Raw genomic sequence first — 21701 nt, forward strand, 5'->3', positions numbered from 1 at the left:
ACCAAGGTCCTTGAACACAGAAGTTAAACGAGGCCACCACCATTGTGACCATTGTGAGGATTGGGGACTCGGCAAAATGTTTGCTGTAAAAATATTTTAATCCTATGATGGTCACCAGACTGTATATATCTCTTTTTGCAAGCTTATGCTTCTGTTGCTCTATTATCTGGAGAAAGCTTATGAGAATTCCCAGAAGAAATTTTTGCTGATGGTTTGCCACTGATCATTTCATCTTCCAATGTGTTCATGGTGTCCCAACTGTTTGATTCTAAGTAAATTTGTCTTAGTGGCTGCTTTTGCAACCGGATTAGACTAGGGGGGTTAAATTTTATTGTGCAAGTTTTTATAAAATGTTTCTTCAGTAGGGTTATGGAACATAGTGGATATACAAAAGATGTGCAACATTTGGGAGTGGGAGAATTAGGTCAAGGTTTTTGGGAAGCATAGTTGCTTTAATGTTGGATAAATGAATTATAGTGGTTAAAATTTGGAAGAAACAATGGTTGTTATGACTATTTGTTCATCAAAGCATGAAGAACAGAACACACAGTGCACTTCCAATGGGGTGGTCCACGGACCTGGTCGTAGAAATTGAGCCTTTCTGATTTGGTTTGAGGGTTGGCTTATAGAAGCAGCAGACCTTCCATGTGAACTACCCTCAAATCACCCCAGGAGGGATGGTAAATTGAACAGCAATCCAGACTGAAGAATTTTGAGCGGTGACTTTGCCGTTTGGAGATCCACTGTTCGGTGGTTCATGTGCGTTTAACCTTCAGAAGACGGTGCAGTAGCACCAGAGCACTTTACCATTTCCTTCTTGATAGTCCGGAAAATGGTGGCTGTAATTCTCTCTCCGTCTCCAATGATACCTTGACTGTATTCATTTTTGCTCAGGCGTTCTAGAATCCTCTTTGCATGGATTCATAGTAATCTGACTTTGATCGATATGAATAGAGTTCTCTCATCCCCCAATTGTTCTAGGGATTTTGACCTTAAGATTTTGAAAATAAACCATACTCAAAGGTGAGCAAAGGAATTTGAATCCCAAAGAATGTCGTTCATTTGTATTGAGATAAATTCTGAGAAATACAAAAGTTTCACTGGCTGAAATTACATTTAATGGAAAGATAAGATTCCAAGTCTATGACTATGAAAGAGATAAAATTAAACTTGATCAACAGAAACCTAATTATTAAAGGGCACCGATTACCCAACATATCATTCTTATCATCGTTAACAATTCACAAGGATGGATGGTTTCTCTAGAATTTTCACATGTTAATTCAACGCAATAAATATGCTGGCTATACTTTTGAATTTGACCGTAAATTTTGATCATTTTGATTGAAAATTTTGGTCATTTCGGTTGTTTGCCCCCCCCCAAAACGTTCAGAGGAAGCTCAGGGAAAAAAATACACTGTTTTATTGAAATTTCTCTAATTTTAGTCTGACCGAAATGGAGACTGAAATACAAGTTTTTAAGCCTTTGTTTGAATCGGCCAAGGGTGGTGAATAACTTCCCAAAATATCAGGAAGAAAAGGGGGAATGAGAGAATCTGATAAGGAAGTAATGTTGGTGCAGCGAAGACAGGTACCAAGGGGTGTGTGGTTAGGGAACTCAAAAGCGAAAATCAGGAAACAAATAAGAGAAACAAGGAAGAGAGGAGAAAAGAAGAAAACCAATGCAAGTTCCACTCCCCAACATGCAACATATACAGTCCAGTATGAATTGCACCAAAGAATCATCGTAGTGAAGTTAAAATGGAGGCGTACATTGAAAGGTGTTTTCAAATAAATACCCTTAAAGGGATACATTTATATTCAGTAAATTATCCTTCTCCGATATACCATCATTTGGCCCAAGTCCCACTGATAACGCAGACGTTTGCTCATCAAGTCCACAGGCCAAAAACCCATCCATAGAGGGCATTTACACAGACAATCTGCAAGGCAGATAGATATGTGACCATATTCATTCGCTAGAATTTGCGATCCCGACCATGTTGAGCATCTGGCGGTCCTCCTTAAATCTCTCCAGCACAGAGCCTTTGATAGGAGAAGGCCTTTCCTGTTGCCCAGATTTTGAGGCAACTCCCCAACATTCTATTACTTCAGGATATAGTTGGTTCGTCCTCGAGAGGCATGGGCTGCCAAAAGTGCTGCAGGCAAACGTATGCCCTTGATCAAAGTTTGCAGATACAAAAAGGCCAAAGTGATTCACTCTCCCTCCAAAACCAATTCCGTTAGGGATGCTCTCTGAACTGAAGTTCACTGCACACTGTAGACAAACTAAATAATTCTCAGACAACAATAAAACGTTAAATAAGGCAGCAAAAGAAAAGCCTAAAGAAAATGCATATATTTTTGGTATGATCGCTGGTCTCACGGGTTCCACAGCACGTTGTTCTGGGTGGATGGATATACAAATAACAATAAAGTTGCTGAAATGTGCATGTCGTTAATTCAATCTCTCCACAGTGCTTGGCAGAGAAGATTCTCAAATCCTTTCTCACAAATTTTCTGTCCTCCTGCAAGGACTGGCTCATGTTCTACTACAGTTGTTTCCGGAATAATAATTTCTCAATCCACCCATCTGCTATTGCAACAAGATGTCGATAAAATTTGGAAGATCTGGTGGAAGATTACTGCTAGTCCTAGTGTGGTGTTATTTCTTCGGTAATGTCTGGTTTAACTGTTTTCCTTGCAACCAAATCCAAAAAGTATAAAATTTCATTTGATTAACATCCTAGCACTTCAACTTTTAAACCAACAATCTTCCGGTCTTACAGCCTTGACAAAAATTTTTTTTCCCTTCTTTTAACTAGTTTCATCTCAGTCAACATGTAAAGTGAGACTTTAACTCACATCCATGCGTAAAAAGGAAAAATGAGAAGAAACGTTAGTGAGGGATTAAAATATATGACAATGTGTTGGAACTCAGTGAAAAGAAAGTAGTTACTTACCCATTGCAAATTACTGTTGGCTCCAGTAGGTCGGAATATGGATGCCTGTGGATATAGCTGGAAAAGAAAAGATTTCATATCTCCATAGAAATCAGCACGTCTCTCCCAAGGCTGAGATGCGTAGCCTCCATACGTATAACCTTCTTTATCCTTGACAATCAGGACAGTTGGCCCTTCTGCATTTCTGCAGTTTAATTGTGCAGTTAGCACAACTCCTACCAAAGTGCTACTAGGAAGGTGATACAAAAATACAGGACATTATGAATTAATGCTACCATTCAGCTCAAACAATTCCGAAAAATATCCTTCTCTGTAACAGCAGTAAAATAGCACAAGCAGTTCCCTACATAGGCAAAGAACAAGAAGAAAAGAAAAGGAAGAGGAAAGAGAGAAGAGGACTATCAATTGGAAGAGAATAAAATACTTCCAATCAGCAGCACTCCAATATATAAAAAAACTATTTATAATAACAAAGAGGTCCCTAACTTATGTTTATTTTTTTACACATAAGTCCCTAAACAAGAAAAAGTATGAAAAACATCCATGCCCTACTGAATTCTTAACATTCCCCCTCAAGCTGAAGCATAAATATCACCCACCAAGCTTGGAACAACTTCCAAGAAAAGCAGCCCGAAACAAAGTGATGTAGATCCAAGATATGAGCAATGGTATAAAACAGCCAGCAGCACAGCCAAGGGCCCCTACTCCATCCCAATACAGACCAGCTTTTGCCTTGAAGACAAGCAGCACAAGTCCTATCTAAGTGAAGTCTTGTGTGGGAAGTTTAAGTGTTTTATTTTCCCTTCAGAATAGTTTCTATTTTTATAGTATACATTCTTGTATGTGTTGCTTCATTATTTAATAAAGCGAAGGGGCTTGAGAAGGCCCCGATTTTGACTCAAAGTTATGTTGCTGTGGCCACATTCTGTGTGCGAAGCAGAACTGTGAGAGGCAGTGAAGAGGCTGGCAGGAAGCTAGCGAAGCTTGGGTGGGAGATCCAAGTTATATCTCCTTTCTTCTATCCTCTTGCTCTTGTCCGGTGCCAATACCCTTACGTACTCTATATCTGAAACACCATTATACTTTCTAAACAACATGACCATAAATATAAGCTTAAACACTACCACAAATTATAAATGTCACCACTGACACTAAAATCATCACACTACTAAATGTCACCACAACACATATCATAAACAAGTTTGGGTCTACAAATATATTATTACACATATTCCTCACATATGAATTAAAGTGCTGCCACCAAACAGGCTTTTTTGTTGACGAAGTCAGATATAGGTGAAGAAAGTAAATTAACAGACATTGCCTCCTATAAAGTTTTGAAAAGAAAAAAATTAATCATAATTACTTTTATGACATCACACTTGAGATGCATATCATGGTTAATTATACGAAGTTATGGAGTTTGTCGACCTATCTTAGACAGAGAAGGAGGACAAGAAAAGATATGCAGACACATGTGGACAAACAAACACACATAACTATGAATGCTACAAGGGGAAGAAAGAGAGCTCACTGTATATGACCCAAGAACGTGTTGAAGCTTAAGCCATCAATAGCACTATGGTACAATAGCTTCCATTCCCCCAACGCATGTTGAGCAAGGGCTCCTCCTATATGCCATGCATACTCTTTCCGTAATATCAGCATATTCGAATCTATACTTTCTGAATGCAGAAGTTGAGGAACCTGCAGACCCTGTCTCCCTATGCAAAAAGTACCTTATTATGGAACAATATCCATCACAATTGGATAGATCATTTGGCATAATAATTTCTCCGAAACTCAGTGGTTGCAAAATAAAACAAATGAAGTAGAAATATTTTAAATGATATTGTAGACCATAGATAAGAGATACAAAGATGTTTGAGACAATAACATTTTGATGACTAGCAACTGCTAAAAAATTGAAGATAAGTAATGACCTGGATCTGGTGGCATTAACAAGCATCCAAGGAACTTCCTCACTGATGGGAGAAGGCTACACCAACTTTTGAAATCCTCAAATGACATACTCTTTTCACCACTTCCATCTACTTCCTTAGAAAATGTTGCTGTGTTAAGGAAAATGTCAACAGCATCCTTTTGTGCATTCAATCCAGGTTCAGCATTTTTTGGAGGAAAAACAGCATCAAGCATTGCTATTAAAACAGCCTCCAGATCAGACCTAAGGAGTAGTTTTAGTAACATCATCATACCGATGAAAAAAAGAAAGTGAAGGGAACAAATTGCACTTAGGCCAAAACCTATAAAAGAATACTACAACAACAACTCGGCCTTAAAAAAAAAAAGTGCAACCCAGTGCACGAGGCTCCCGCTACTGCGAGGTCTGGGAGGCTCCCGCTACAACAACAACAACTCGGCCTTATCCCAACCAAATGGGGTCGGGTACATGGACATCCCAACAAAGCCTATAGAATAATAAGAAAGGTAAATTTGGATAATTGTGGAACCACAATGAAGATACATTTTAATTATTTATATCCCCAAAATCCTTCAGTTCAAACTTCAAACTAAAAGTGAGAAGCCATTCTCGCCCATCCTTCCACCACTCTCATACCTGCTCTGCCCCTCCCTAAATCTGAGATTTACCAAAAAAGACATCCTCAAAATCATAAATACCAGATTCATAGAATATGGGCTTCTTTTTACATTTTTGCAGCTTTACTGACCCCATTTGTATAGATCTCTAGAGATTCTAGGTAACTCACCATTCCTTCCCTTCAAAAGAGAAAGTAAAAAACTTTCGATTTCAGAATTCTATTAATTGTTTGATAATGTGCTGCTAACTAGTAGAAGCAAATGAATAAGGTACTCTTATTCATTGCTCCAAGGCTAAGAAATAGCACCTGAAAAGCTTTAAACGACAATCTCTGGTATCTTCTTGCAGGAAAGAGTCTAAAGGATTCCAGCAATGTTTCAAAGGAAAACATGTTCATATCCCCCCAAAACCAGATTTTTTTTTGGGGGGGGGTGGTTTCAAAGGCCAAAACTGCATCTCACCAACAGGTTTTATGGCTTCCTTGTGAACCAAGCAAATTGGCCTTCTTTTGAACAGTTCTCAGTTTTGTTTTATCCTTTTAAAATTTTCAATACTCAACTGAGCCTTACCACCCCCCCCCCAAAAAAAAAAAGGGATCGGAACCAGTCCTGCTTTGACATTCAAACTATTCAAAGTCATAGTTGTCATGGCGTCATGGTGACCCAAGGCGGTGGAGGGCCGACTAATCGATCTGGCGGTGAATCGCCCACTATGGCGTTGCCATGGCGATCAAATCGCCCATGTGTTATTTTTTATTTTTCCTATTTTCTAAAATTCTTTTGTATGTTATAATATATACCCTATGACATAAAAAACCAATCAACATTAAGCAACATTAAGTTATAAAAATCAACATAGTCATACTCACATCTAGTTATAAAAAATCAACATGACTTATTAACATTTAGAGAAATGCTCTTCTTCTATGATAAGTTTTATTGGTCAAATGATTTTATTTTTCAATGAAACTTTTTGTATTAGGTATAACACAATATTAGTTTTCCAACAAGTCTAAGATTGCTTAAATCTGAGTTGTTATGACAAATATTATTCCGGTCAAACTCATTTTAACTTATTTTAAAGTTTGCGAATGCTGTTAAATCGCGTGAATGGAAATAATTTTATTAACATCAAAACAAAAGATTATTTTACCAGACTTTTGGTTTTTAGCAATGTTCTCCTATGATAAGATTTATCAAATTTTCAAAATTGAGAAAAACCTTAGCATTCGAAAGTTGAAAATCGCCCTCCAACCAAAAATCCAGTTTTTGTTCTTGGACCGGAGAGTTGACTTTTTATCCTTTTGGAATTTGATTTTTAAACTATTTTTAATAGATTCAAATAGGAGGTATTTTCTTAATCATGAATATTATTTTAAGTAAATGAAATAAAAAAAAAATATAAAAACATTTACTTAAATAAGAGCAAAATATATATAAGGCAGCATACAGTGCAACAAGGCGACAGTCGCCTAGGCTCCAGGCCAACCGCATGGATGCTTGGCGTCGCCTTGACAACTATGTTCAAAGTCATATTGATAAAATTTTAATACTCTATTTAATTGTTTCCGCATAACGGCTTTGGCTGGTCAAAATCAGGTTGAACCAGATCAAACCGAAACCAAACACTTCCACGGTTCAGCCTGATATTTTTCCTTTATATATTTTTATATGGAACAACAACAAAATTTCATTCATTTATTATTGTCAAAAATGGACAACTAATACCTGATTCATTACAAAAGAGACCCAAGAATAAACAGAAACTCTCTTCAGACAAAAATATATCCCCTTTACAAGAAACAATCTTTAACCTAAGAAAACCAATTGGAAGCAAAATATTCCCATGGAAACTCCAATAAATTCTTTAGTTGCCAATGCCCGATCAGAAAAATGAAAGCCACTATCAGCAGGATTCCGGTGAAATATCTCATGAGGTCCTCAAAAGTCCTATTCCTTGCCTTCCACAAAACCCCTTAGAATAACAAAGAGATAATTCAACAAAATGGTTTATTTTCTTCTCAAAAGGAATTTTAATCCAGTGTATGAAAATGTGCTTCACATCCCTCGGTGACAACTGACAACCAGCAGACCCCAAGCATACACAAATGTATTCCCATACCGTTCTAGACAATAGGGTTCAAAAATATTATGGCAACTAATTCCTCCTCACCAGTCACCACATAAACAAAATCTGTTAGCCAAAAGCCAGCCCCATGACTACAAATCAATGGATGGTATTGCAAAGGTAGCAACTCAAAGAAGTGATTGAGTCTTCCAAATCTTTCTGACATGCAACAGAGATATCTCCTTCCTCCTCTGGCAGGCTTGTGGCTAGAAGTTTGTAATATATTGATAAATAGAAGACTATGCTCAGCCCACCATCCCTCTTCCTCCTAATTTAATTCGTAACTAAACAGGTGAGCCAGTAAAGTAAAAACCTCATCAAATGCCCCGCCATAACCATTGGGCATACTCCATACCTTCTCTCTTAAGATTCTTCTTTATAGTGATATTTCATAGTAGTCTGTCTCATTTTCTGGGAAACACACCTGTTCTCTTAATAAGTACCTCAATTATCTGGCCCGAAAGTGGAGGTTTTATTTTATTTCATTGTTTTTTTCCATTTTACAGGTAGGTTAATGGGTCGAAAGAGCACAGGATGAACTGCCATGACCAGTAAGAAACTACTCATATTAGAAAAGACTCCCAATTTAATGGGTTTGAACCCACAACCTCTCATTGAAGGGAATAGGAATGCCGCAACTACTCAAGAGGGCATTGATAAGGTTGGCGTCGACCAGGTAAATTTGCCTTCACTTGGAGACTGCAATTTTGAGTAAACAGGCACAAATTGCAAAAATGATAAAAAGAATCTCAAAAAAAAAAAAGTAGAGATTATGACTCCCACATTCTAATAAGCAGTGAATTCAACACTGCCAATTCTTCTTTCTAGAAGATTTTATCTATAATTTGCAAATATAATCAGGCTAGGCTTCAATATACCCCTATCGTTTAAAGAAAATGGCAGCAAAGTCTCACTAGCGCCAGAGGTAATGGTTGGATATGATTTTACCTGCTCAAGATGCCATCCCCTGTCACATCCAGTAACTGATAAATGAATTCGTCGATTTCATCTTTTGTTCCTTTCTCATAGATTCCCTAAATAATGAAATTAAAGAAAACCTTCCATAAATAGGAAGATAATGAAAGATGACCAATTTATACAAGTAACAAAATCCCTCTAGGGGGAAAGCAAACCATAAACGAGAAACTCTAGGGTAGGGTAAGCTTCTTCTCCTCAAGAAGAGCTTTAAAAGAAGTGGGATAAAAAAACCAATTATTATCTACAATCAAACAGTCTTCTTGCGAACAAAAGGAGTCTAGAGGATTTCCTAGAAAAGGAAAATGGAAAAAAAGTTCTGGAGTCCACCAATAGAAGTTTGTCCTAGGGTTTATAAACACAAAACCATATAGTAGCAGACTGTTGCATAAATGGTGTTTTAATGGTGTATTTAGAAAACTTCATGTATATTTCATTTTGGGCTTTTGAAAAAGACTTCCATGGAAGACCTATATATATTAATGTGTCTTTTAACCTCACCCTTCCTTTTGTTCAGAATAAAGATGATCTGGACAAAATAGATGAAACGACATAGATCCAAGTGATTGGAACAAATAAGAGATGTAATGAGGGGAGCTACAGAGGAAGGTCCTTTTGGTGAGTGGGAATTTTTTTTTTTTTTTCATATTAATCTTTGCAATTTCTCGAAGTGGGTTGGTTCGTTGGAAAATGACCCATGGATGTTGTTACTGTACAAAACCCCACTAAGTTTCTTGTTTTCTATCTTTGGTGAGACTGCTTCGTCTATTTTACTACCTTAATTTTCATAATATTGCACCAGGATTAGAACTAGCTGTTTCAGTTCTGCCATTATAGTCTTCATCATCACCGTCTGATGGGTAGGTTGTCCATCTTGTTTTCCTCCAGATCTAGCTTTTTGGCTTTCCTACTCATCTTAGTCTCACCTGCTGTTTTTCTCTTTGAGTCCATCGCTCACTCCTTAGATCATTCCTTCATCAAAGATCCTCACAAACTTATCCTAAAAATAAACGACATATCCAGGATTCCATAGCATGTCAAAACCTCTTTCAAAAAGAGCACCAAATTTCAACCTCTTGTGCAATCTCCATTCTCCAGTACCATCTACCAATCTGCTAAAAGAATAATAGCAGTTCAAAATTGGCATATAACCTCCAGCAGTTATATGAAAACTTCATCCACATCAAGAAAGGGATTTTAAAGGGATTTTCCCTGTTCATACTAGGGTTTGGTAAGTCTAGTCCTTCAAATCAGCCACTCAGATAAGTAGTTAAGTTCATAACAGAGATGCTAAGTAATCATTTCAACCATCAATCCTAGGCAGAAAGACTGACAGCTCTCGAATAGGCAAGTTGCCAGCTGTTAATATATTCCATTTGCTTGAGAGATATAGCACTACCAGATCTCGAGGGAGGTAAATAAGAAGTTCAGAACTACAGGTTTTGCCAATTCATTGTCAAATATGTGTTTTTCCATGTTTACACTCAAACCATCAGACCAGAAAATTAAGACCATTCTATTAGCTTAATTATAATAAGAACAAGGACAAAACACCTCTAAGTAAGTCTACGCATCATCATCGCATCGTTATGCAACAACAGCAACAATTGATAGTCAGTAAAATTTAAAGAACCCACACTGCCAGCACTAATTTCAGTCGAAGGAAGCTTACTTTGGCAATTAACAGATCCTCGAAGGTAAGTTTCTCATCATTTCGCTTCTGTGTAACCAAATCATACATCCTCTGTCCAAGAGGTTCGGGAATTTTAAAATACGCCTGGTAAATAAACAAATTGGTATCAATTAGGATCCGAATCAGGAAACCCATATCAAAAGAAGCATAAAACGAAAAGGAAATAACCAAATCCGATACCTGAAACTAGTTGTATTATCCAATTAATTAATCTGTAAAGGGTGAAGTGGAGAGGAGTCCGACCTTAAAAACAGAGGGAGAGATGTATTGAGCGTTGTTCTGCGATTTGGCAGCAAGCGATACGATAAGGGTCTTGAGATCTTCGAGTTCCGTCTGTGTGAAAGCTCTGTAGGAGATATATCATATATCTTTAAACTTTAAAACGAGGCGAAGGGAAAACAGATAGCAAGGGCAAATAAAATGCAGAAAAGACTTACCTAGTCGCAGAAACGAAACGAGGATCGGTTGAAGCCGACTGAGAATTACCCATGCCTCCTCTCCTCGGGTTGCTGCGTAGTGGGTATCCTCTCCAACTTAGATCTTTGTCTAGCTAATCTGGTAATGGCGGTGTAGCCGTTATTACCCGTCAGTCCTGGCAGAAGTCTCAGGGATTTGGCTCCTCATACAATGTCCCATGTGTATCCAACGCTAGCAACGTCTTAGACTCCGTGTGACTGTCTTGGGCTATGTGCCAAAGCATTTCTATTCGTTGAATGCTCGTCAAATACTATGTTGCACCACAGAGGAACTCAATCCAAAGTCGGGAACACCTAATCTGAAGTGATATATACTCTCATTTTTTTCCTTGGGTAAAATTTGAAGTGAGATTTTATTTCATGGTAAATTTTTTCAAGGCTTGACTCTACAGTCTAGAGAGTGTACACCTCACCATGCGGTGGGTTCATCCTAGCATCCCATCCATGGGTGACCCTGGTTCGTTTTGAAAGAGATTTGATGTGGGTTAATATGTTTTGGGTTGTTCTAGTTTTATAAATCAGTTCATGGATTTGATTTCTTTTAAAATTTGTACTAATAATAACACAAAGTAATGGATCTTCAGTACATCTCACACTCGCAATGGGTGATCTGATGTCAGAGTGAAGACTTAAGAAAGGCATCTATACATCAAATATGTCCTATTTACATAAGTTTTAGCTAATTTGGCCGTTACTTTGAGTTAGTTTAGAAATAATAGGAAAATATGTCATATTTACATATGACGTAGGTCTTGGCTGATTTGGCAGTTGCTTTGAGTTAGTATGTTTATTATAGGACGTAGACATTCTCCATGGTACTACCGGTTTTATTTACAAAGTTTTTTTTAAGGATGATTAAATTTCAATGTCTATATTAAGAATAACTTGTTCTTTGATTATGGATTGGGTGTTCTTTGTTGGCCATAAAAATTGTTCATATGCTATATATTTTTGCGTATCTTGTAAAGTTTTATTACACAATCCCTCTCATTCTCTTTTTACCTAAAAGGAAAAAAAAAAAAAAATTGACCCTTGACTTTCCGACTTGGTGAGGTGGGATATTTTCTGGAACATCAACTCCACAACTGTTGCAAGTATTGAAATACCCGGAAAACCTATAAAACTGGAGCTCCACATTCCCGCCCTCTCTCTCTCTCTCTCTCTCTCTCTCTCTCTCTCTCTAAACAATGGGGCTAGTGGTTTGTGGTGGTCCATCTACGATACATGGGGGTAATACTAAACTCAAGAAACATAGGACATGCACTTGGTTGAGAAAATTTTTAATTGTAAAGGAAATTGTTAGAAATCATTGAATATGATTATGAATAGAGAAATTGATTTGTAAATTGTAACAATGCTTCCATTGATTTCCTTGTTCACTATACAAATTAGTTGGATAGTTAAATGAATGATTGGATAATAGGGTTTATTTTGTGATTTTAATATTAGTTATCTTCTTAGTAATTTGTGATCCATGGGTTTTATTATTAGTTATTTTTCCCTTACAACGATAAACCATAATTTAGTTATAAATTTAAAGTGCTTTTTTTTGTCAAACTTTGTCACTATAAGTCATGAATGTAAGATTTCATTATGGTTCAAGCCCAATAATAAATCGATCTAAACTGGTATTAACTCGATATTAAAAAATCGAAATAAACCGAAACCAAATCGGATCAAAATCGAAATCGAACAAACACCAAAGTTCCTTAACGGATTGGTTTTGGTCTCCCTCAATCCTAGATCGAAACCAAATTGAACCAACAGATTGACACCCTTACAACTGTCTTTTTTCCTTTGTCAATACATATGAAATCTATATAGTTGATTTTTTTTTTGGAATTTAGTTGAATTGGGATAGATGAAAGCATGCGAGACACTATGCATAGATAAGATCCTAATAGAAGTGTGGAAAACCTTAGGAGTATGCAGAGTTTTTTGGCTAACCAAGTTGTTTAACATGATTATGAAGACAAGAAAAATGGCAGATGAGCGAAAGAGGAACATTGTAATCTCGATCTACAAAAATAAAGAGGATATTCAGAGCCGCAACAATTATAGAAGGATAAAACTAATAAATCATACTATGAAACTATGAGAGAAGGTTATTGAAATCCGCCTGAAAAGAGAAACTAAGATTTCAGATAACCAATTTGGATTTATGCTAGGTAGATCCATGACAGAGTCTATCTACCTATTGAGGAGGCTCATGGAAAATTATAGAGTCTACAAGAAAGATCTCCACATGAATTTTATTGATATATAAAAGCATATGACAGCGTTCCGAGAGATCTAATTTGACATATTCTAGTAAAGAAAAAGATGTCGAGTACGAATGTGGAGATAATTAAGGATATATCTGAGGGTGTGGTGGCTAACGTGAGATCCATGTGAGGTTAAGGCAAGGAATTCTCAATTACGACTTAGGTACATTAAGGATAAGCCTTAAGCGCCTATCTATTTGCGCTTATCATGGATGAGTTATCCAAAAGCATTATGGACAAGTTCCCTGATGAATGCTCTTCATTGATGCCATCATTTTAGTGGATGAGACTAAAGCAGAGATCAATACTAAGTTGGAGTTATGGAGATTAACCTTGAAAAAAAATGGGTTTAAGATTAGTAGATCGAAGACAGTATATGTTATGTAATTTCATTTGCTCTACGATGGATAATGAACTAGTGAAAATCGATAAGAGAGGTTTCATAAAGTGACTATTTTAGATATCTGAGGTCAACTATAAGTACAAATGGTGAAATAGATGATGATATTTTTCAAATAATTAAAATGGGAGGGATGAAGTGGAGAGGTGCTTCTTGAGTGTTTTGTGACCAGTGAATCCTTTTAAAGTTTAAGGAAAAATTCTATAGGATTGTTGTTCATCTAGTCATGATATATGTAGCGGAATGTTGGGCAGTTAAAAAGTGTCATATAAATAAACTAAGTGTAGCTGGGATGAGGATGTTAAGCTAGATGTGCGGCAAAACTATGAAGGATAAAGTAAAAAATGAGCATATTAGAGTTGATTTAGGAGTTGCCATGATCAACGACAAGCTTTGTGAAATTAATCTAAGGTTGTATGCCCATGTCCAGAGGAGGCCTGTAGTAAGAAGGTATGATCTTATACAGTTGAAAGGAACTAAAAGTACTAAGGGTATGCCTAAAAAGACCATAGACGAAGTAGTGAAAAATGACATGCACAGTCTAGGTCTTGTCCCAAGTATGACTTTGGATAGAGCCTATTGGAGGGCTACTATCTATGTAGCTGACCCCACTTAGCTGGGATCTCCTGACTTGTTGGATTGTTACCTCTTTCATCCATTTTTTTTTTTTTTTTAAAATTGGATCCATGTAGCCTACCCCATTAAGTTGGGATAAGGCTGAATTTGTTATTGTTGTCTGTGTAGTTGAATTTGGATATGGTTTTTTATTTTTGGGTATAGGTTCTCTGACGGCTAGATCAGCCTCGTAGAGTTCTTGTTTGTGTTTGATATAATTCTAGGTCTAGAATTCAATTTGAATAAATGAGAAATAGAGATGAATCTATTTTAGCATGTGTTCTAAACACAAAAATCTATTTCTAAAATGCAAACAAACACAACCTTAAATCATTAAAAAAAAAAAAGAGAGAAAATTGCATTGCCACCCCCTGAACTTTGGTCTTTATTCAATGTCACCCCCTGGACTTTTCAAAACACCAAAGACACCCCCTGAAAATTCAAACAATTCAGAATCAGTCCCTGCCGTTAGCAGACCGTGTTAAGTGATAGAACTTCTGTTAGTTTTTTTCTAAAATGCCGAAAACACCCCCGCCTGTAGTGAGTGGATAATATTACCCTCCATTTCCCTTCTTCTTCTAAACTCACACTCTCACTCATATGACAAGAACCTTAGGATTTTAAAATGCTTTGATCTTCAGCCAAACTATAGGAGTTTGGAGCATTTGGAACGTTAAAACGACAACAGATCTGATTATCATATTTAGAAAAGGTACAAGGGTGATTGAATAATGGGCAACAATACTTGGCATTTTAGATGAATGCTTACTATGGTATACCTGGTTATCTTATGTAAAAAAAGGTACTCAGCTAGTGCATCAAGCAGATGTTATGAGCAGTACATGGCTATATGCTCACCTTTGAAGATTGTATATTGTAAATGAATTGAAATCAAACATGAAAAATCCTAGTCTAATGGATATTCTTACCTCATCTTGGAGAGGGAAAATTTCTACTTTCTAGTTAAAGAATTACATTAGAGTTGCAGATAACAAGATAAGATGCAGAATTATAACAAAGAAAGCCCTGAGAAGATTGCAGATTAGTGAACCCAAGACCCAATTTTTATTTTTTTTTTTCAGTATAAGGATGTCTCAAGAGTCTGAGGAATCCCAAACATGAAAAACAGAAGTTTTCGAGTAAAATCATGAAAACAAAAAAAAGAAGATGAGAACTCATAACACTTTCAAGTCTCTACAATAAACACAATAAATTGAGGGGTTAGCCCACACGTGGATGATATCATTCATTGATCAGCTTGAGATAAACATTGCAGACTTCGCAGCAGCTTCGGGATGGTTTCATTCTTCAGTGGTTGTTAAGTGAGAATGATCTAGGGTTTGCAAGGTGGAAAAACAGATTCTCTATAAAGATAAATGAGAGGGAGAGAACCTTCACCGGAGAGCTCTAAACATGTGCAAGATGGAAGACTTATCATCACCGAAGGGTTGGATTAGAAATTTCGCCGGATAGTTGCAAATCGCTGAAGCCCTAAGGTTCTCCGTCCACCAAAACTCACAATTTGATGATGGGTCATGTTGGAGATGCCTAAAGGGTAAAATGGACATTTTACTTATGAGTGTAAGTTAGATGTTTGAAGTTAGGGTATTATAGCCTTTCACCATATAAACTAATAGTTAGACTAACGACATAGGTGTGTTTGTGGTTTTTCAAAGTTAGAGGGGGTATTCGTGTCATTTATGAAAACACAGGGGATGGCATTGAATAAAGACCAAAGTTCAGGGGGTGGCAATGCAATTTTCTCAAAAAAAAAAAAATCAATATCAACTTACGGTTGAGATCATTGTCGAACCAATTCAAATAGCAATTGTATGTTAAATTTCCTAGAAAGGTTTTCATTTCAACCCCTTTTGGAGAATCCCACTCTTGGCCATCTTTGTCCATGTGAGTCATCTCTTTTTGAATCTTTCTTGCTTCTTGTTAAAAATTATTTGCAGATGTAATCGCCCTCGATTGGATTTTCAATTACCAATGGGAAGAGAAATGGAGAAGAGGAAGGGTTGATTGGATTTTAAACAATCGATAGGAAGAGAAATGGAGAAGAGAATCAGAGAAGGGGGTATTGATGTCTTACCTATTGCCCTCGGTCGCTGGCCGCCGAGAACGGAGATGGAGGAGAAGGGGGGTCACTGAGGCAAGGGTTCCTCCTTTTTTTTGGTTTACTTAGATGAGGGAAGAAGAAGGGTTATAGTTTCAATCGTTTAGGGTTCCTGATAGAAGACAAGGGTCAGGAATTGAGATTTGGCCCATTTGGGTTAATATCATTTTTTTTTTCTGGAACCCAAAAGTTTTATTGAGTATATAACGTATTATACGAGTATTATTTATATATAATACGGTTATCTTTAAAATCCGCATGTTAAACGGTTTTTTTGGATTGATACGTCAAATTATGAACTTTTGAATTAAATGTTCGGATGCAATATTACAAGTAAAATACGCGTATTTTACTATGGTTGAGATCGCCATATGACCCACTAAATATAACAATAGCCGCAATAGCCGGCGTCCTACACTACAGTATAAATATTGAAGTTTTCTTTTTTTTTTTTGGTAAAAACATATTGAAGTTTTCAAGTCATAGTTTCTTATAAGATCCATAAAAAAAGCCATTATAGTTGAAACCTTTCCGTTAAAACGGTTAACCAAGCCCATTCCTCTCACTCACTAGCACAGGCAAACTCTAAATCTCTAATGGCTTCGTCACAGAGATCGACGTCCAAGACGGTGATGACAAGAACAGACAAAGTCCGTTCAATCTTTGACAGATTCGACGCCAATGGCGACGGAGGCCTTAGCCGCGACGAGATGGGTGCCCTCGTCACTGCCGTCAAGCCAAACGTCAAGTTCAGCTCCGATCAGATCTCCACCATTCTTGACGAAGTTTTCCGATCATATTCCAATTTCATTGAAAATCCTTTGATAGGTCTCTCCTTCAACGGCCTTCTTCGCATCTATGATGACGGCACCGGCGACGTTGACAGGGATTACTCAGCTCTCTTCTCTTCCTCTCCAGTCATCTCCACAACCCAATTGAACGATGCCCCTAAAATCCCAAACCTTAGTGTTGCAGCTGCTTGTTCTAAGTCGCCCACCCATGGTGTCCTATATGTTAATACGAGGAAGCTTGTTGAGGATCTGGAGATAGCTATCATTAGGGGAATCAAGGGTTGTACTCGTGGTCACTTCAATGTAAAACTTGATTATAGGAATTTCGTCTGGGATAAGAATTGTGCGGATTTTAGGAAACTTTTGAAGGAGGTGAGGGAGATTCGGGTTGCAATTGATCGGAATTTTCCAAGAGAAGAAGTGACTTTTGATGGGCACATGGCGATTGGACGGACCCTGCAACGTTATAATCTTCTTACAGAGGCTCTTCAGAGCTTCCAGCGCGCGGCGGATTTGAGGCCGACTGATGTTTGGCCTCAATACGAAGTAGGCAATTGTTTAAGTAATTTAGGGAGGTTGGATGAGGCTAAGGTCAGACATATATTGTGTCTGGAGTTGGCAGAGACCAATTCGAATAAGTGGTTGTGGTTGTTGCCATGTCTACATGTGAATTTGGGGTATGTTTTGAAAGAAGAAGGGATGTTGTTCAGTGCAAGCGAGCAGTATCGTGAGGCCGCGATTCTCTCTCCAAAAGATTCTAAGGGTTTGATGCTCTCGGGGTTTGCATTGTATGAAGTTGGGGAGTATAGAGCGGCAGAGAAGGCATTGGAGGAGGCAGTGTTCAGGAACCCAGAAGACTCTGAAGCCCATTATATTCTTGGGTTGGTTTTTCGTGCAGTGGGGGAAGATGAGAGAACAATTTTGGAGTTTCAGAGAGCAATTGATCTAAATCCCAACCATTTGGATGCGCTGTACAACCTTGGTTGCTTGTTTCAGGAGATGGGTCGGTATCATAGAGCAGCAGAGTTGTATGGGAGAGTTGGGTTTCCGGCAAACTTTTGGCAAGCTCAGGCAAACCAAGTAGTGTCATTGTACCGAGCAGGGGAAATTGTGGATGCGACGAAAGTGTCGAAAGAATTGAGGAAGGGCCTCCACAAGATGACAGACGCTGCTGAGGTATATTCTGCAATGAGATATATGGTTGATGCAAATGATCATCAGTTGCAGAAGAATCATGGTGGCCTCTTGAGTAGTACATTAGCTAAATTCAAGAGGGCATGTGAGAAAACCATAAGAAGGGAGTGTCTCGCCGATGCCCTTATTCGTCACAACAAGGAGTTCCAGAGGAACAGTAAACTTCATCTTTGTGATGTTTCTCTTCTGAGTAAGGAGATATGTGGATCTAAAGAAGAAAGGAAAGCAGAGAATTCAACAAGTAAGGCAGCATTAGAGGTGATTTTGAGGAAGTGGCTTCACTTTCTAAAATCAAGAGTTTTTCAGTTGGCAGTTAAAGAAATTAATCAAAAAATTTTGTCAGTCTTGGATTCTACCGCTTCTGGGCGAGTGGAATTGGGCATGTTCTATGCTGTCATTGCTCCCACCTGTGCTGGGGAACCAAACAATTGCAAGCGTGCCGCCTTTGATGCTCTATTATGGCACTCGAGGAGGAAGAAGGGACAAAATGTGATAGAAAAGGTTTATGCTTTGAAGTATGTGAGGTACTTGAGGCTCATTTATTTACCTTCTCAAGGATATAGTACTACTGACCTATTGATAGGCCATGTAGAAGAGGAGAACACAATGATTTCATTCCCTGAGTTCCTTCTTATATTGGATGATGATAGACGGGGTTGTGGTTTTAATTGGCATCTTCTTCAAAACATAGGGTGAAGCTTTGAAATCCATGGCCATTGAAGATTGTGTGTTGGTCGTCTATGCATTTATTTCGTATCATTTTCTATCTCTCTCTCTCTTTCATACACATTACGCCAACGCGTAGGTCAATGGGTGGGTGTGCAGAAGCATCTTTAGTATGGAGATGAAGCACTATCTTTCTACATTTGCTATGTCTAGGTGCAATGTACACCAACGGTAGCTTTCTTTTTTCCTTTATCTTTTAGGGTTATTAGGGAGAGGGTTCTCTACACCTTCTCACAATAATTTTGTTAATTATTCTTTTATCATTTAAAAAAATAAATAATATAATAATCCCATATGAGAAGAGGTGCAGCAGGCATCAAGCTTTGAGAAAATTTTCCCTTATTATTATATTTTGGTAAAAGACTCTCTCTCTCTCTCTCTCGGCAACATCTAACAGTCCATAGTTGCACATTGGCAAGGTCTAACTGGGTAGACTTTTGGTACCTACACTTGCAATTAAATGGCTATCCCCTTGTTGTTGACTTATTGTACTGTATAGATAACATTGATATATGTTATATTATGTCATTTTGATTTGGAATGTGGGAGCACAAACTACTATGATTTGATTATCTTCACTAGATGCGTGTTGTCATACCCATGTGTGGTATATTTCGTTACACTAATTGAAACATGTTTTTTGTTTTGTTTTCTCTTTTTTATTTTTTGGATAGAAAGGAGAAAATATTCGTTGGTGGCTGAGTTGTTGTTGTTTGTTTGTAAAGGAGAAAGTTTCCTTTCCCAGTGGGGGACGGTTCCTAGGGTTCACAAACCCCTATAGACAAAAATAGAAAATAAATAAATAAAAGATCAGGAATCACATATTCTACAAAAAGAAGAACTTGATTTGGATGGGATTCCAATAAATATGAGAACATACGTTACTTTGTAACTGTTCCCAAAACCAAGGAAGCACACACAGCAACCTCTGAATAATATTGTCCTTAGAAATAAATATGTATAAATCTCAGTAAGTAAGTGAGTGTTTAGCCCATCAGTTCCCTAGGAAAAATGGCAAATGATAGGCAATATCTCTTGGAAACCAGTAGAGCATGAACATATTCAACCCCTAGATATGTAACTCATTTATGAGCTGACCTGGTCCGACCTATAAACCAAAAAACAAGTTTCTCCAGCTGAAGAAGGTCCCTCGACCCTGGGTTTGAGTTTGCAATTAGATGATCAGGCATCGGCTTTAAAAATGCCTAACACCTTGTGTCAATAAATTCATAATATTCAGAAAATAACTCAGGGAATTAAATTTAAACTGGATCATTTAAATGTACTCACCAATGATCAGCATAGATAGCATTTAAGGTTGTATTCCTCTTTTTGGCCTCCTTAAACTATTTATCTGCAGCTCTTCCAAAGAAACATAAACAAATTTTAGGAGGGCATATTAAAGAAGCCTAAAATACAACCTTCAGCTCAAAAGAAAATAAGAAACTGCAAGAGAATGCATTTCTATGATAAGCATAAAAGAATAAAAACAAGGAAAAAATAAATTACAAGAATCATTCAACCACTTTAGGACACCAGAGTACCATGCCTTTCACCACATAAAAGGTAGAAAGAAGAATAAATTAAAAGTATTTAAAAGGAGTTCCAATTTACGAATTATGATGATTTGGGAATGAGAGAATGGAACTCACTCCTGGGGATGACATGAAAAAACCTCAACCAAAAAGTAAACATGGATTTCGAAACTATAACAAATACTTGTCAATGTATTATTCCAGTGTCCACATAAAACCTAAAAAGGAGAATTCATAATTAAAGGATGGAAATTGTATAGCAACATCAACCAACAAAAAGATTTATTAGTAAATTCAGAGTCAGATGTGTAACTTTTACTTACTCAGCAGCATCACCAATTTTTGCAAATCCACCCACAAGGATACTGTATGTCACCAAACTCATTTCAATGCCTTTTCACTTCATTTTCCTCACATAGGATAATGCTTCATCCATGTCTCGGCCAACTGCATAAGCATGAATAAGGCTTCACGAAAGAATAAATCAATAAAGCACATGCCTATACAGCCACACATAGTAATCACATTAAAGCACAATGAACTATTGAGGCCATAATTGGTCTTACTAGAAGTGCAGTTGCTAGTCATCAAAATATTATTGGATCAACATATTTGTATCTCTTATCTACAAAAAAAAAGCAACCCTTAATAGCCTAAAACACTGAAACTTAAAACCCAAACTACTAGACTCCATCCCCCCTTGGCCGGCAGTAGCCGTGGGATCCCTCGTGGCATCCCTCGTCGGATCCCTGGTTGCATTCCTCTTGGGATCCCTCACAGCATTTCTCGCAGCCTCCACAGCCTCCCTCGCAGCCTCCGCAGCCTCCCTCGCAGTATCTGCACCCACCCTCGCAGCCTCCCTCGCAGCCGTCGCAGCATCCGCAGCAGCAGCCGCAACAGCAGCCACAGCAACATCCGCAGCAGCTGCAGCAGCAGCCGCAGCAACATCCGCAGCATCGGCACCAGCATCGGCAGCAACACCCTCATTCATCGTGGGAAGGACCTCCTGTGTATCCTGTTGTCTCCTCTCATTATCCTGTTGTCTCATCTCAATATTCTGTAGTTTCCTCTCAATATTCATTTCTTCAGCCGTACAATCAATACCTGGAATAGATGCCTTCGATCTCTTATACAACCAAAAGAGAAGTGATCCAACAACAAAGAACAGCAACAATAAAAACAAAACCGTAACTATGATCCCATACACCTTCCAGTGCATCCCCACCGCTGCAAAAAATACCCGAACCCCCTTTCTAAACCTAT

General features: G+C 37.8%; 2 protein-coding genes and 1 long non-coding RNA gene across 7 annotated transcripts; 1 reads left to right on the forward strand and 2 right to left on the reverse strand.

The window, feature by feature from the left end:
- Positions 1–1671: 1671 nt before the first annotated feature.
- On the reverse strand, positions 1672–11038 carry LOC122087360 (MTOR-associated protein MEAK7). Of its 2 annotated transcripts, XM_042656456.1 has the most exons (8): positions 10756–11038; positions 10562–10664; positions 10298–10402; positions 8599–8684; positions 4907–5148; positions 4498–4687; positions 2964–3147; positions 1672–2278 (listed from the first exon to the last, which is right to left on the reverse strand). In XM_042656456.1, the coding sequence occupies exons 1-8, from the start codon at positions 10806–10808 to the stop codon at positions 1973–1975; spliced, it is 1269 nt and encodes a 422-aa protein (XP_042512390.1). In that variant the 5' UTR covers positions 10809–11038; the 3' UTR covers positions 1672–1972. The 2 variants fall into 2 exon arrangements, with proteins under 2 accessions (XP_042512390.1, XP_042512391.1); XM_042656457.1 differs by lacking the exon at positions 10756–11038 and having other exon boundaries at positions 10499–10639.
- A 5750-nt stretch (positions 11039–16788) lies between these two features.
- Positions 16789–18873, forward strand: LOC122086745 (uncharacterized TPR repeat-containing protein At2g32450-like). The gene has a single exon (XM_042655721.1). It carries the CDS (start codon positions 16789–16791, stop codon positions 18871–18873), a length of 2085 nt encoding a protein of 694 aa, XP_042511655.1.
- Positions 18874–19727: 854 nt separating this feature from the next.
- Positions 19728–21212, reverse strand: LOC122086376. 4 transcript variants are annotated; one of them, XR_006142391.1, is made up of 3 exons: positions 20762–21212; positions 20194–20257; positions 19728–20059 (listed from the first exon to the last, which is right to left on the reverse strand). It is a non-coding gene; the product is annotated as an uncharacterized LOC122086376 (long non-coding RNA). The 4 variants fall into 4 exon arrangements; XR_006142392.1 differs by having other exon boundaries at positions 19728–20115; XR_006142394.1 differs by having other exon boundaries at positions 19728–20115; positions 20194–20265.
- Between the last annotated feature and the right edge of the window lie 489 nt (positions 21213–21701).

Source organism: Macadamia integrifolia, chromosome 8 (genome assembly GCF_013358625.1).
Source record: "Macadamia integrifolia cultivar HAES 741 chromosome 8, SCU_Mint_v3, whole genome shotgun sequence".
NCBI lineage: Eukaryota > Viridiplantae > Streptophyta > Magnoliopsida > Proteales > Proteaceae > Macadamia > Macadamia integrifolia.

Bases quoted from the DNA above. Each gene is read 5' to 3' on its own strand.
- LOC122087360 (XM_042656456.1), bottom strand. From the start codon at position 10,808: ATGGGTAATTCTCAGTCGGCTTCAACCGATCCTCGTTTCGTTTCTGCG. The intron at 5,149-8,598 runs GTAAAATCATAT...ACTACTCCTTAG, and splicing joins GGGGATGGCATCTTGAGCAG to GTCTGATCTGGAGGCTGTTT. The intron at 3,148-4,497 runs GTGAGCTCTCTT...ATTAAACTGCAG, and splicing joins ACGTTCTTGGGTCATATACA to AAATGCAGAAGGGCCAACTG.
- LOC122086745 (XM_042655721.1), top strand. From the start codon at position 16,789: ATGGCTTCGTCACAGAGATCGACGTCCAAGACGGTGATGACAAGAACA.